Genomic DNA, 13,753 nt, shown 5'->3' on the forward strand with positions numbered 1-13,753 from the left:
TGGACTCCATTGCTGTTGCAATGGTGCACCCTCTCAATCAAACTCTAAATCAGAGTTAATTCCACAGCCAACTCAGTGCTTAGAACCAAAAAGAAGTATATTGTCCTCTGCCTAAATTGATTTGTTAATGGTCTCATGTACTCCAGGAAGGAGCTGATTGATGTGTTCTGCACCAGTAAAAAATGCTAGTTGATCTACAATGAACTTTGTAAAACAAAGGCACTGATCTTTTGAATGATTTCCACACCAAACTTAAAAAGGCGAGAATCTTTATTATACAACTGTTGTTAACTATGTGTGATTTCCCAAGAAGGTACTATTCTATGGAACATGTTAAGCAACCTGCCCACATCAATAAACACATGAATACAAGAGTTGATTTTTAGTTCCATCTAAATGTTCTTCTAAATGCTAACAGCATGCTCAAATGTGCCCAAGCCGATGATGCTGTCTTGATTACCCTCGCTTGAGTATCAATGTGTTGAGTGGGACATAGCATTGACATCCGATTTGTAGACTCTCACACCTTGGTGCAGCTCTCTTGTTTGGTCTGAGATGACCAACTTCTGTATTGGTTTTACTTGTACTGTGTATTGCAGTTTTTCACCTTTGGGGCCATTGATGCTTCTATATAGTCATTTTAGTCACTGGGTTCCTTTTGTATAGAAGTTATATTAATTGTTAAAACGTTTAGATGCAAGTATTTTAAGTCAGTCATTTGTTTGCCAATGCTTCTTTGCAATTAATACGCATTATTCGTTGTAACAGATTCTAACGAGGAAGACGAAAATCTGCCTTCTCTGCAAAACCATCCATCATCAGTGTTAGTCCAACATCAGTTTTCTTTTCACTATATCTACTGTAATTATGTAGCAGGAATGTCCAACATGCAATATTACTTAGTACACGCCAAACTATGGAAGTGTTCAATTCTACATAGCTCCCATGAATTCAAAATAATGATGTGCAGTAGTGATGTCACACCATACATATTACATATTTACTACGTGTTTTAAATACTCCACATCATAGAAAAAAAAACAGGTGCACATGTACAATTGCAAACTTTTTAGTTCATTTTCGAAGTTACCTTTGTTCGTGAAGTTAAATATTCTCGCGAGTTTCTCTCTGGCCTCCAAAATATTATAAATACTTTGGGGGCAAATATACAAAAGAGGAGACCAGCACTTGAGGACAAAATAGCAAAAATGTCAACAGCAACCAAATACTTTCCTTTTGTGCTCAGATACGCAGGAATGAAAGCTAACCAGACACTGACAAACACGAGCATGCTGAAAGTGATGAACTTGGTCTCATTGAAGCTGTCAGGTAAGTTCCTGGCTAGGAAGGAAACAATGAAGCTAACACTGGCCAAGAGTCCCATGAAGGCCAGCATGCTGTAGAACCAGATGTTAGAACCCTCGTTGCATCCAAGGATTATCTCTTTAATGGCAGGGCTAGTGCTGTATTCTGGGAATGAGGGGGATGTTGCAAGCCAAGCAACCCCAATGGTCACTTGAATAAAAGTGCAGAACAAAACAAGGTTGTAGGCTACTTTTGGACCTAAGAACTTCTTGAGATTGCTATTGGGCATTGTGGCTCTGAAGATAATGACAACTGTGATGGTTTTAGCAAGCACACAAGAAATACACAGGGAGAAGATGACTCCAAAGAGGATTTGTTGCAGCATGCAGGTCCATTTCGTGGGACGGCCAATGAAAATCAAGGCACAGAGGAAACAAAGCATGAGAGATACAAGCAGCAGGTAACTGATCCCGCGATTGTTAGCTTTCACCACTGGAGTGTCCTGGTACCAAAAAAAGACCCCAAAGACGCAAGAACAATTTAGGAAGAAGAAAATGGATATAAACACTAATATTGAACCCAGAGGCTCCTCGAAGGACAGAAAGTCAATTGATTTTGCTATACATTTGTCTCTTAAGTCACTGGTCCAGTGATCATCAGGGCACTTCATGCAATCGGTAGAATCTAGAAAAACACAGAAAACTTAGATCACAAAAAGATCAATAAATGAAAAAGAGAACTATATTTTGTAGATCATAATGACAGGCAAAATGTATTCATTGCATAGGCCACCTCTAGGTTTTTAATTAAAAATAACATATACACATATACATATTTCACCAAAAATATTTATCTGCTCTTAGTGAACTTAGAGGAAGAAATATTGTGTATTGAGGGAATATTGCTGCAACACTGAAGCATTTCAACCCTCCCATTCTTTTGCAGTTGGTGAGTCAATTTTCAGTTTCATCGTAAATAAAGTCTGGCCATCCTGCCTTCTATGAGGCATTCTGAAATTAGTAGCTCCTGACCAGCACATTCATCAAGCAACCAATATTTCGCAGGAATTCTTTAACAAATAACAAAGCAACCATATTAGTTGGACAAGAGTACTGGTGTTATACTGAATGTAGTACTTCAAGTGTACAATATATTCAATAGTCAGCCCAAGAAGTATTTTATTCAATACCATATTTATACCAATGGTTATTAAAGCAGCCATTCATCACCATAGCATTGTTACCTTAGTGGCATGTCCGTTTATGATGATCGTGTCTCTTGAACCAAATACATGTGTTCGCTATTTTCATGTGCATATTTTGAGGAACCATTAGAGGGGGAGGGCACAGAGACAAGGCATTCTATTTCCAGCTCAAACTATAAAGGTGGTCAAGAACACCCATCATTTGTTCCATTTAATCATTCTCTGATTGGCACTCCACTACTCGACCATTGTGATCAACATCCTGATAAAATAACATTACCACTTCCATGCCTTTACCACACTGTGCTGACACAAACATATTTTTGTCTTCCCCTTGAGCATTGTGATTTCGTATTCAGCCAAAGTATCAGGTTCTTCTATCCAGAGATTAGAGTCCCCAAAAATCTACCAGTTCATGTATAATTTGCACTTAGCCAGTATAAACGCCAGCTCCATGAATTCACTGGTCACAGTGTTGGCTTTCTGGAACAATGACCCAACAAGCTTTCCATCAGCACAGTGGGAACCGTGCTCCAGAAATTGCTTATTTGCAGACAGTTCAGACCGTATGAAAGAAGTCAACTTTTTCTTCATTACATCTGAACTTTCAGCATGATAATGGGGAAACATGTAATTTACCCTCTTAGCTTTGGGGCAGACTCAATGTAAGTAACATTATCGAATAAATTTAAATCTACAATCTGGCATTGCTCCCAACTAGCAGGAGCAGCTGTTTTTCTTTGCTTCCATCTAGATGGGAGTAATATGTGTTTCTTTGCCAACAAGACTGCAGGCAAAGAAACAGCTGTCTGCACCGACTCCTAGTGGGAACATTTTAAAACTCCTGCAGAATGGGAGCAGACATGCCTTCCCTGCCTAGGTTCCCTTGATAACAATAAAGGGTATGGCTCTAAATCAGTAAGGCTGAGCCCTTTACAATAAACAACAAGACGAATGCCAGTACTGATCCATTATTTAAGTTAATCTAACCATAGGTGCATAGACCACAAGACAATACACCCGAAAGCTCATTAGTAGCTTTTATTTCAAATGTTTTTTCAATAAATGACTCCTACAGGGAACACATAACTACATGTGATGAACAACAATGAAATATGAATACATTTAGACACAAATACTGTTGATAAATCCAATTACATTCACATACATTCCAAGACACATTCAATCTAACATAACACACTCTCTCAAAGACACACCAAACACACTCAACCTACTCGGTGTAAAACAACAAGGGGGGACAAGTATGCCACCTAAGAAACAACTTAGATGCCAACCAAAACTGTGGTTAACTTTCCAAAAAGATTTTTCTTATATGTACACCATATACAATATTTACACTGCGATACAACCAATGAAATATTTACAATAATTGGGCAAAACACAAACAAGCCTAATTTACAAAACCACTATTTGGCAAAATCTGTGGTCTACGCATTTCAAATCCCTTTATTCTTGGGATTCTCCTCAGGACCAAAAACTGTAAAATAAAGACAGCTCCCCTTTCGAATCATTAGAAGAAAAAGTCTCATACTGAAAGAGATTTGAGATGGACCGAAATTTCCAAAGTGGAGCGCGACCCTCGAGGGGGTGGTTTGGAACTTAAATTGTCTCAAAGAAAAGCCTTTCTTATCGTGAAATTTGACACGGCTGTGTCTGGTCTCAATGAGTTATCTGAGATATATAAGTTATGATTTGGATCTCAGAGTGGAGTTCCGGGAAGATAACAATGGCAACTTGATTAGGTGTTAAAACCCATGGAGTCCATCATGGGGCTTTGTTGTGTGAATTAGTACCCCCTTTTGTTATCCGTCCCTTGCCAGGGACTTCCATGTAGTGAAAGTTCAAGTACACTTACCGCTTTTTGCCCTAGGGACCAAAGATTTGAAGCATTAACGTCAAATTCGATGTGATGGGACCAGTCTATTCATGCTATACTCCCTGAGGTTTTACTTGGCAGAACAGTAGTTTTATTCACTTTTTTCACTGTTCGGATGTAGAATGAATGGGAATCTCCATCCGAATATAAACTACTACTAAGGATATATTATCATGGATTCCGGTAATAGGTGTTTACATTTTAAGGCCTGTAATATTCAGAAACTTTTTAATGTAAAAAATCTTTGATTAATGCATTTGTATATTCATTCTTTATTCAGTTTCCATCATTTCGTGTGTGTGTTCTTGGGTAACAAGAAACTATTCAATAATACGGAATTCTGCTAGTTTCAGCTCCAACGCGCATGCGCACTGGAGGCGGAGAAACTACAATTCCCAGACTCTGGAGACGCAATGACACAGATTAACGTGTTTGGCAAAGGTTCGCGTCTTAATACTATTGCGTTTGTGAACCACACTCGAAAGGGAACTCTTTATGCTATGGTGGGTAAGCTGAACTTACAAACATATCCACATGGAGAACAAAACGACAAGGCTTTTTGATCGGCTGCTGAAATTTACATATATGTTTTATCTACAGAACAGAACTCCACTGGATTAATACAAGCAGGATTGGTCAATGCCAGTCAGTCAGTCAGCGGTACAAAAGGGGGTGGTAATGGACAGAGCATCGGAACCAATCAAACACTCACACCCAGTCAAAAAATCTGGGTTTAATCCATCACCATTTGTTAGCCCACTCTGCCACCCCAGTTCAGAAAAGGCTATATGCAAATCAGTCTGACCCTGTGCCTCATGGGAACAGTCCAGCCCGGACTGCCAAGCCATGCCTTCCCTGGAATGGAAACAAGCTTCCGAGGACCGGTTTCTGGCATTCCAGCCGTCTTCAGCCCGGCCATCACCACCCCCTTTTGTACCGCTTTTGACCACCATAAGTGTGGCAGGGTATGCTCAGACGTGAGTCCCTTGCTCACTTTGCCACTGGATTCAAGCAAGCTGGGCTGAAGACGGCTGGAATGCCAGAAACCGGTCCTCGGAAGCTTGTTTCCGGTCCAGGGAAGACATGGCTTGGCAGTTCGGGCTGGACTGTTCCCATGAGGCACAGGGTCAGACTGATTTGCATATAGCCATGTCTGAACTGGGGTGGCAGAGTGGGCTAAAGAACGGTGATGGATTAAACCCAGATCTTTTGAGTGGGTGTGAGTGTTTGATTGATTCAGATGCTCCGTCCATCACCACCCCCTTTTGTACCGCTTTTGGCCGCCATAAGTGTGGCAGGGTATGCTCAGACGTCAGTCCCTTGCTCACTTTGCCACTGGATTCAAGCAAGCTGGGCTGAAGACGGCTGGAATGCCAGAAACCGGTCCTTGGAAGCTTTGTTTCAGGTCCAGGGAAGACATGGCTTGGCAGTTCGGGCTGGACTATTCCCATGAGGCACAGGGTCAGACTGATTTGCATATAGCCATGTCTGAACTGGGGTGGCAGAGTGGGCTAAAGAACGGTGATGGATTAAACCCAGATCTTTTGAGTGGGTGTGAGTGTTTGATTGATTCAGATGCTCCGTCCATCACCACCCCTTTTTGTACAGTCAGTCAGTCAGCCAATAATTCTTTATTTCGATTGATAGAAATCATAAAAGAAAGCAGTATAAGAAAAACAATCCTCCAGACAATAAAAATATGAAATGACGGTACAGATTCAGTTCTTAAAATTCATATATATGCACAAAGATGATTTTGTTTAAAAAAATGTCATGTACAATATACAAATTTAAAAATATAAAAAGTTTAAGAAAAGTTTAAAAATGGTCCCTTGTAAAATGGCATTCGGACAGTATAAAGTGCATCATACAATGTAAACATTTGTAGCCAAAAATCCTGCTAGTCCATCAGAGGTAAAAACAAGTACAGGGGTCTTCTGTTATTAATCCGAGCTGCGGCCACCAAGAAGCTAGCTACACTGTACGTGACCTGAATGGAGATAAGCATTTGTAGGTGCATAAGGGCGGGCCTTACTTGTATGAATTCAAGTTCACGTAGAATAGGTTTTAAAAATTGTTTGCGCACCTCCAAGTAGTGATCACAGAACATTACCAAATGGAGAGTGTCCTGGATGGAAAAATTGTCACAGGAACATGGTGGGGCATCTTCCGGTTTCACCCACTTAGGGAATATACCCAGCGTGAGATGGATAAGGTTAAATCGAAATCTACCAGCAGAAAGCGATGAAAGGGTTTGGTGACATACAACAAATATGGTTCAATAGATGGACAAATTAATAAACCATAAACCCTTCTAACTAGTGGTTTTCTGAGTTCCTCTTCCTCCCTCTCTGCCTCCAACAACCTGAGAAAGCTATGTTTAATCCACCCTATGTCCTCTTAGTTGATGCCCTGCGGCAAAGAAAACAGATCGGGTCTCCCCAGCCTGACGCATGCCGCTCTAAAATACGACAGCCATGGGACCCTCTCCGCATTCTCCAGGGCAACACAATCCTTCAGAGTTAGGTGGTTAAGGGTGAGCTCCTCGTTCAGCCCAGTTTTAGCCCAACAGATCAGCGGTGCCAACTTTAATTGGTCCTAGATATAACCCTGGCCCAGTTCGGAGTGTATTGAAAATGTGGTGGATGTTTGCGGGAGTGATAGGAGAGATCTAAAACACCTGTTTTCTACGATTTGTATGTTGGTCGTAGCTGCATAACCCCAGATTGGCGCTCCATAGGATGCTATCGCTAGGCACTTTTATTTATAGATCTTCAGTATAGGCTCCATGGGTCTTGCTCCCAGTCTCTTAGAAAAGTTCAGGAGCGCTGTAGTAGATCTTGCAACTACGTTACTCCTTAACTTCATTTGCGGGCCCCAGTTACCCTTCACATCGAAAAGAACTCCCAAGTAGGGGAAGGAAGGTACCCTCATCAGGACCGTTCCGTTGCACCTAAAGCTTTTCACCTTCAAGCTCTTATTCTACGCTCCGGCCACCATTGCATGGGATTTAATAGTGTTAACTTTTAAATCCAGGGCCTCCATGAAACTACCGAAATGGTCCAGCAGCCTCTGTAGGCCCAGGCCCGTGCATGCCAGTAGGACGGCATCATCCGTGTATAGGAGAACCGGGATACCCGATCCGCCTATACGTGGTGTGTCCAGTGTAGCCATACCCAGGGATTTTTCAAGGGCATTAATATTGATAGTAAAAAGAAGGGGGGCCAATATACACCCTTGTCTAACTCCCCTTCTAGAACTAAATTTACCAGAGCACCGTCCTTCCCTCGTAACCCTGACAGAAGCCGACAGGTCCTGATGAAGCAAGCCCAGAAAGTTAACCAAAGCTTCATTCAGGCCTTTGCAACTGTATATTTACTTATGAGGAGGTGCAAATTTAAGCATTGGTCCATGATGCCCCGGTGTTCTCTGAATCCGTACTGAAGGTTAGAGAGGACCCCCTCTCCTGCCAGCCATTCCCCCACTCTCTTAAGTATGACTCTGCCCATAATCTTAACGGCAGAGTCAAGCAATGAAATTGGCCTATAACAGGCCGGGTCGCCTCTACACCCCTTCTTAAAGATAGGTACTATGACAGATGAGGTCCAGGATGGTGGAAAACCAGCGGTAGACATTGAACACATTAGTCAGGATTTTAGCCCAAAATTGTGGATACAGGATGTACAAATCTGCAGGTACCCCATCTGGGCCAGGAGCCTTGTGTTTGGTAGTCTCTCTTATCGCCCTTTCTACCTCCGCCAGGTGAAACCTAACTGGTATGTCATTCTCAAAAGGAGCATCTCCGTCCAATTAGAGACCCCCCTGATCGGTTTCATAGATGCCCTTAAAATGTAAAAGCCAACTATCATCAGGGATAACACAATCCGTGTCCAAGTTGTCCTGGTCCGAAAAGAAAGGCTGGTTAATGATAGCCCAAAACTTTCTGCTGTCCTTCAACACATCAATGGATTGCAAATTTTCCCAGGCTTCCTCCTTGATTTGACGTTTACGCGTTGCAATGGCAGTTTTGTACTCCTTGCAAAGTTGTGCAACTAGTGCCCTATTCCTCGGTCTCTGTTTTAATGCCTCAAGGAGAGCGCCATGGGTCCTAGAGCAGTTTTTGTCGAACCATTTGTGGGCCCTTCTAATATGTCTGCTTTTACCACCCTCTAGATCCCTGGCGATCTGCTTGCACAGCTCTACATAAGCCGCGACAACGTCTGCTCCTGGAGCGGTGTCATCCAAGCAAACCGCCAGATTGGTCTCGATTTTACTCGCCAACTCCTCAAAGAAGGTCTCTGGGACAACCATGTTCCATTTTATGTTTCTCCCCTGGTCGGTGGATGGCAAATCCTTTGGAGCCCCACCCCCTAACTCCTTCCCGAGCCTACCAATGCCGAGGTCAACTGTCAGCATGACCGGATTATGGTCGCTGAAAGTTGAGATCACTGCACCGTAGGCTGAGATTTTGTCCAAAGGACCAGCAGATAAAAAGATGTAGTCAATAACCGAGTATGCTCCTCGCCCTATAAATGTGGGGACTCTTGCCTCTCCATTGCCAACCCCTGGTTCAAATACATTCAAATTGGCGAGAAGGGCTTCAAGGGCCTCTCCCTCCTTACTGTGCTCGAAATGGGGTACCCCCTCGGGTGGTAGCCCGCCATGAACATCATTGTAGCACTCCCAGGGACAGGGGTGTATATTAAAATCACCCAAGAGTACCAACTCTGGGGTAGGGGATTGTTCCTGTATGTATGCTGAAAAAAAATGCTCTAAATTAATGAGGTGCTCATTTTGTAGAGAGCCCTCCCTCGAGTTATAACATTTAATTATCAAGAATTTATGCTGCACAGAAACAGTCCATTCGATAATTTGGAAAGTCTAAAAGTCTCTGCAAGATTTAGGGAATAAGTAGAAGTAGCCCCCCTTTAGGTCTTCCTGCTGGCCCCTGAACAGCGGGGATAACAAAACTAACATAGCCATCCAGTGAAACACTGGGCGAGATATCCCAGGTTTCTTGGAGGGCAATGATCATGTAATGCCTAATAAACTCCAGTCATATAGGATCCTTTATTTTTGATCTAATTCCCGCCACATTCCAGGTCAGAAATGTACAAACATGCCTCTGATCGCCTATCTCAATCCTCGTCTCTGCCAAACAGGAAGGTAGTCAGTCGTTCGACTCCATTGGGGACAACGGAGCGAAACGATTAGAGAGATTTATCTGTACTAAGGAGGGACCGCTCTGGTGTGCATTAGAAGATATACTCGCGGATCCCCCAACCACCCTCCCAGAGTGCTCCTGTGTAGGTCTCTGTACAGTATGATGCTTGTGGGCCACTTCTGATATTGCGCCAGTGGACGGTAAAGTGGTCCTGGGGACCTGGTTGGGGGATAGAAGAACCCAAGAGGGAGGGTTCTAATGCCCTTATTTGTCAGGTCGGAGGCATCCCAGAACAGTCTTTGGGCGCTAGCCTGATCATTGAAATTGACCACCACACAGTCCCCTGGAATGCATTTTGGGCGCCACCCAATCCAACTAACCCTTCTTGCCATAATCACACTACTTGTGATGTCTGTGCCTCCACTACAGAACTGAGAACACCATTGTCTAGCCAGTATCATAACATCATGTGTTGTTTCATTGTGGCCCATCATACCAGAGAGAACCCCTGTAAATACGGCCACCAACGGGGCGGCCACAGGGGGTAGCTGAAGATGACAGTCCCTATGGCGGCCCTGCCTTAAACCATCTCTGTTGTTATCTCTCCTATTACTGGCTCTGGAGTTAGGGCTCCCGCTCCCCTCCCTTGATGACCCTCCAGTAGACAAAGCTCACACACTATCTGGGCTTTTACCCCATAAGACTTCCCTGACCTTCGTTCGAGTATTATCACAGGGGTCAATAGCGATTGGGTTCTGGATGATGGCCATATTCGCCTTACGATCAGCCTGTTGTATTAGAAAAGCATCAATTTTCTCACATTTGCCCAATATCCCCGCTACACATTCATTCAGTGTGTCCACAATGTCTTTTGCAATGGCCACCAAGGCGGGCTCCAGTCTAGTGGTAAATAAGGCCTCTATAAAATTAGTGACAAGGTCCCTTAGGCTACCATCCTGCTGGGTAGCCACCCCCGGGGGATGTTTCCTCCTGGACAGTTTTGTGGTTGACCTTCTCTTTCGAGTAGACTTGGTTTGAGGGATCGCGGGGGTTTGGGCCTTAAGATTGGTGGTAGGGAGAGGCAAACTATGGGGAACATCCAATGCATTGGCTGTGAGAGAGGGATTTGTTATAACGATAATGAGTTCAAGTAGGAGCATTGTCTGGCGCCAGGTCGATAGAAGCTGAAGCCAACCCCAGTTCCTTTTCTGCACTGGCAATTTCCTTAGTCAATACCCCCACAGCAGAAGTTAAATACGAAATATTTGACTCCGATTTTCTGGGTATTTTGGCATGTTTACCTTCATGATCGCCACGACAGAGCTGCTTTCTCTTCCCCATGATAGATATCGGAGGGATGGCCCGGCCCGGCCTCTTCCGTCCTTGGACGGCCACAAACGGCCCGCCCTTTGCCCGGGCTCAGCCCGGCACTGCCCGTGCGCGTCACGCGGGGCGGAAGTAGCAGGCTGAAGATATCCGGTAGAATGGGGGCAGGGCTGTGCGCGCTGCTGTCTTTCGGGACAACGAGTCCCACGCGCTGATGTCCGCCCGTTGCTCCGTCTGTCAAGGAACTCCTCAGGTCCGTTTAGCCCGGTGCTGTGTCCAGAAACAACAATGAGGGTGCTGCGTCTCCCGCGAAGCGGGAGGCGCGAAGTCGTTTTATCTGCCCGGTAGGTGTGGTCCGTTTAGCCCGGTGCTGTGTCCAGAAACAACAATGAGGGCGCTTGCGTCTCCTCAATGCACCGGTTAGCGCGTGAAGGTATGTAATGTTTTTAGAGCAATTGGAGAGCTCTAGAATAAGGGGTTGTTTGCATTCATTTGTATAAGTCATGAAGGGAGTCAAGCCTACGCTTTTTTTCTGTTTATGAACAGGATACTGTCATCACCGCACATTAGAACATTAAGTCCAACAACTCAAGAATCCTTTAAGGTGGCAACTACTAAGTAAGTGTTTACAGGACTTGGAAAACCGGTAAAGGGGTTGACTGTTCCATTTACGGCTTGTTGAACTTTGGCTTTTCCTTTTTCTTTCCCCTCTTCTTCCCCTCTTCTTCCCCCTTCCTCCGTTTTCTCTTTCTTTTTCTCCTCCTGGTTGTTCCACAGAGACTTTGAAACTAGACCTTGTGGCATTTTCCTGAATAGGTAAGCAGACATTGAAGCACCAGGCGAGATGTGAGCGTTTTTTGGTCTCTAAATAGGCATTTGTAATACCATTTTTTTGTTTTACTTTACAGTTTTTGTTCCTGAGGAGAATCCCAAGAATAAAGGGATTTGAAACGCGTAGACTACAGATTTTGCCAAACAGTGGTTCTGTAAATTATGCTTGTTTGTGTTATGCCCAATTATTGTAAATATTTCACTGGTTGTATAGCAGTGTAAATATTGTATAGGGTGTACATATGGGAAAAATCTTTTTGGAAAGTTAACCACAGTTTTGTTTGGAATCTAAGGTGTTTCTTAGGTGGTATACTTGTCCCCCTTGTTGTTTTGCACCGAGTAGGGTGAGTGTGTTTGGTGTGTCATTGAGAGAGTGTGTTATGTTAGATTGATTGTGTCTTGGAATTTATGTGAATGTAATTGGATTTATCACCAGTCTTTGTGTCTAAATATATTCATATTTCATGGTTGTTCATCACATGTAGTTATGTGTTCCCTGTAGGAGTCGATTATTGAAAAAACATTTGAAATAAAAGCTACTAATGAGCTTTTGGGTGTATTGTCTTGTGGTCTATGCACCTATGGTTAAAGTAACTTAAATAATGGATCAGTACTGGCATTCTTATTGTTGTTTAGGTTTAGGCTACAGCAGCTAGGGCCAAACCCACTAAAGTAACACACTCACTGGCTAATAAAACTGTTGATGGTCAGCATGTGCAACCAGTCTCGGGGGATAAGAGTGCTGCAATTAAGAAAACTTCATGTCCTACTGTGCAAAGGCTGACTCCCCCCACTAAGGCTTTAACTTCAAATAGTGTACTCTTTGGTAAACAATCAACAGAAAAGAAGCCTCTCTCGGTGAATCTCCCTATTGAATTAACTCCCTTTACTATTATTTTAACAGGGGTGCCAAAACTAAGCCCTGAATCCCGCGAATCAGATAGAGAACTTAGGAATAAAGTCATCTTTTGGCTTAATAGGAATAGGCAAAACCCCCCGGGATCTAATACAGAGATTTTAGGTGCGAGGCGGGTGGATTGGATAGGCCAGAGCACAAAAGACCTTGAGGGCGATTGCATAATTGTTAACTTCAGAGATCCATGGGTTGTAGACCATATACGTAGGAAGTTTTGGTCGGTTAGGAGATATTCAATCGATAGGCCTCCAATACTTTTTCCTCCACGTGAATTTTAGATTGCTATCCCTGTCACAGAACTTTGCTGAAGGCAGACACTTCATTAATAATAGATTGGATACGTTTCCCCATCATTTACCCTTAAGAAACAGGTTCGATCCCCTTAAGGGCATGGAGGGTGTGGATTGACTCTGGAATGGTTGTATTTCAAATAAGGGGGCCGGAGTTAATATGGATAAGGTTAAGGTTAGGACTTCTGCCCCAATAAAGAGCAGTGATGCTGAAGATATAGTCCTTCATGTCAAGTGGGCCAGCAATACAATAACTTATTCTCATGAAATCCTAACAATTCATACAGTGGCCCATGGTGGAGGGAATGGCCAAGTAGAACATTTGCCATCGGTATCGTTGGCTGACAGATATGTTAATACTCGTTTAAATCAGCTTAGTAGAGAGCATCCAATAAATCCATTACAGCGACCCTCTGAGGTGGTGACTAATACTATAGGAACAATACAGGTTGAGAGCAGTATGCCCACGCCAAAAGTGACAATCTCCTTAGGTGATGGAATTAGTGGAGCTGAGGGAAACATTTTTCGTCTAATTTCCTGGAATATAGCTGGTTTGTCTCGGAGGTTGGAGGACTCGACATGGTTAAAATTTGTTCAGTCCTTCGATATACTTTGCCTCCAGGAATCTTGGTATAGAATGGATTCTAACCTTGATGGCTTTCCAATGTTTAACGTTTATGCTGAGCCCGTACCATCAGGAAGAGCTAAGGGTGGTCTTATAACAGCCATGCCGGTAAAGTATAATCTTATAAAGATTACCTTATTGACTGACTCCCCTTGGTATCAAATTCTTATGATTAAGGCTCTATTCCCAGTACCG

The 13,753-nt window shown here is 43.4% G+C and overlaps 1 protein-coding gene across 1 annotated transcript in view; it reads right to left on the minus strand.

The window, feature by feature from the left end:
* Positions 1-1,069: 1,069 nt before the first annotated feature.
* Positions 1,070-13,753, minus strand: part of LOC147703550 (extracellular calcium-sensing receptor-like) — a 454,642-nt gene continuing 441,958 nt past the window's right edge. Inside the window, exon 6 of the mRNA XM_086929513.1 lies at positions 1,070-1,989. Coding sequence (XP_086785639.1) covers positions 1,070-1,989 — 920 coding nt within the window. The remainder of the gene's footprint in view (positions 1,990-13,753) is intronic.

The sequence above is a fragment of the Lissotriton vulgaris genome, chromosome 7 (assembly GCF_964263255.1).
Source record: "Lissotriton vulgaris chromosome 7, aLisVul1.2, whole genome shotgun sequence".
Lineage (NCBI taxonomy): Eukaryota > Metazoa > Chordata > Amphibia > Caudata > Salamandridae > Lissotriton > Lissotriton vulgaris.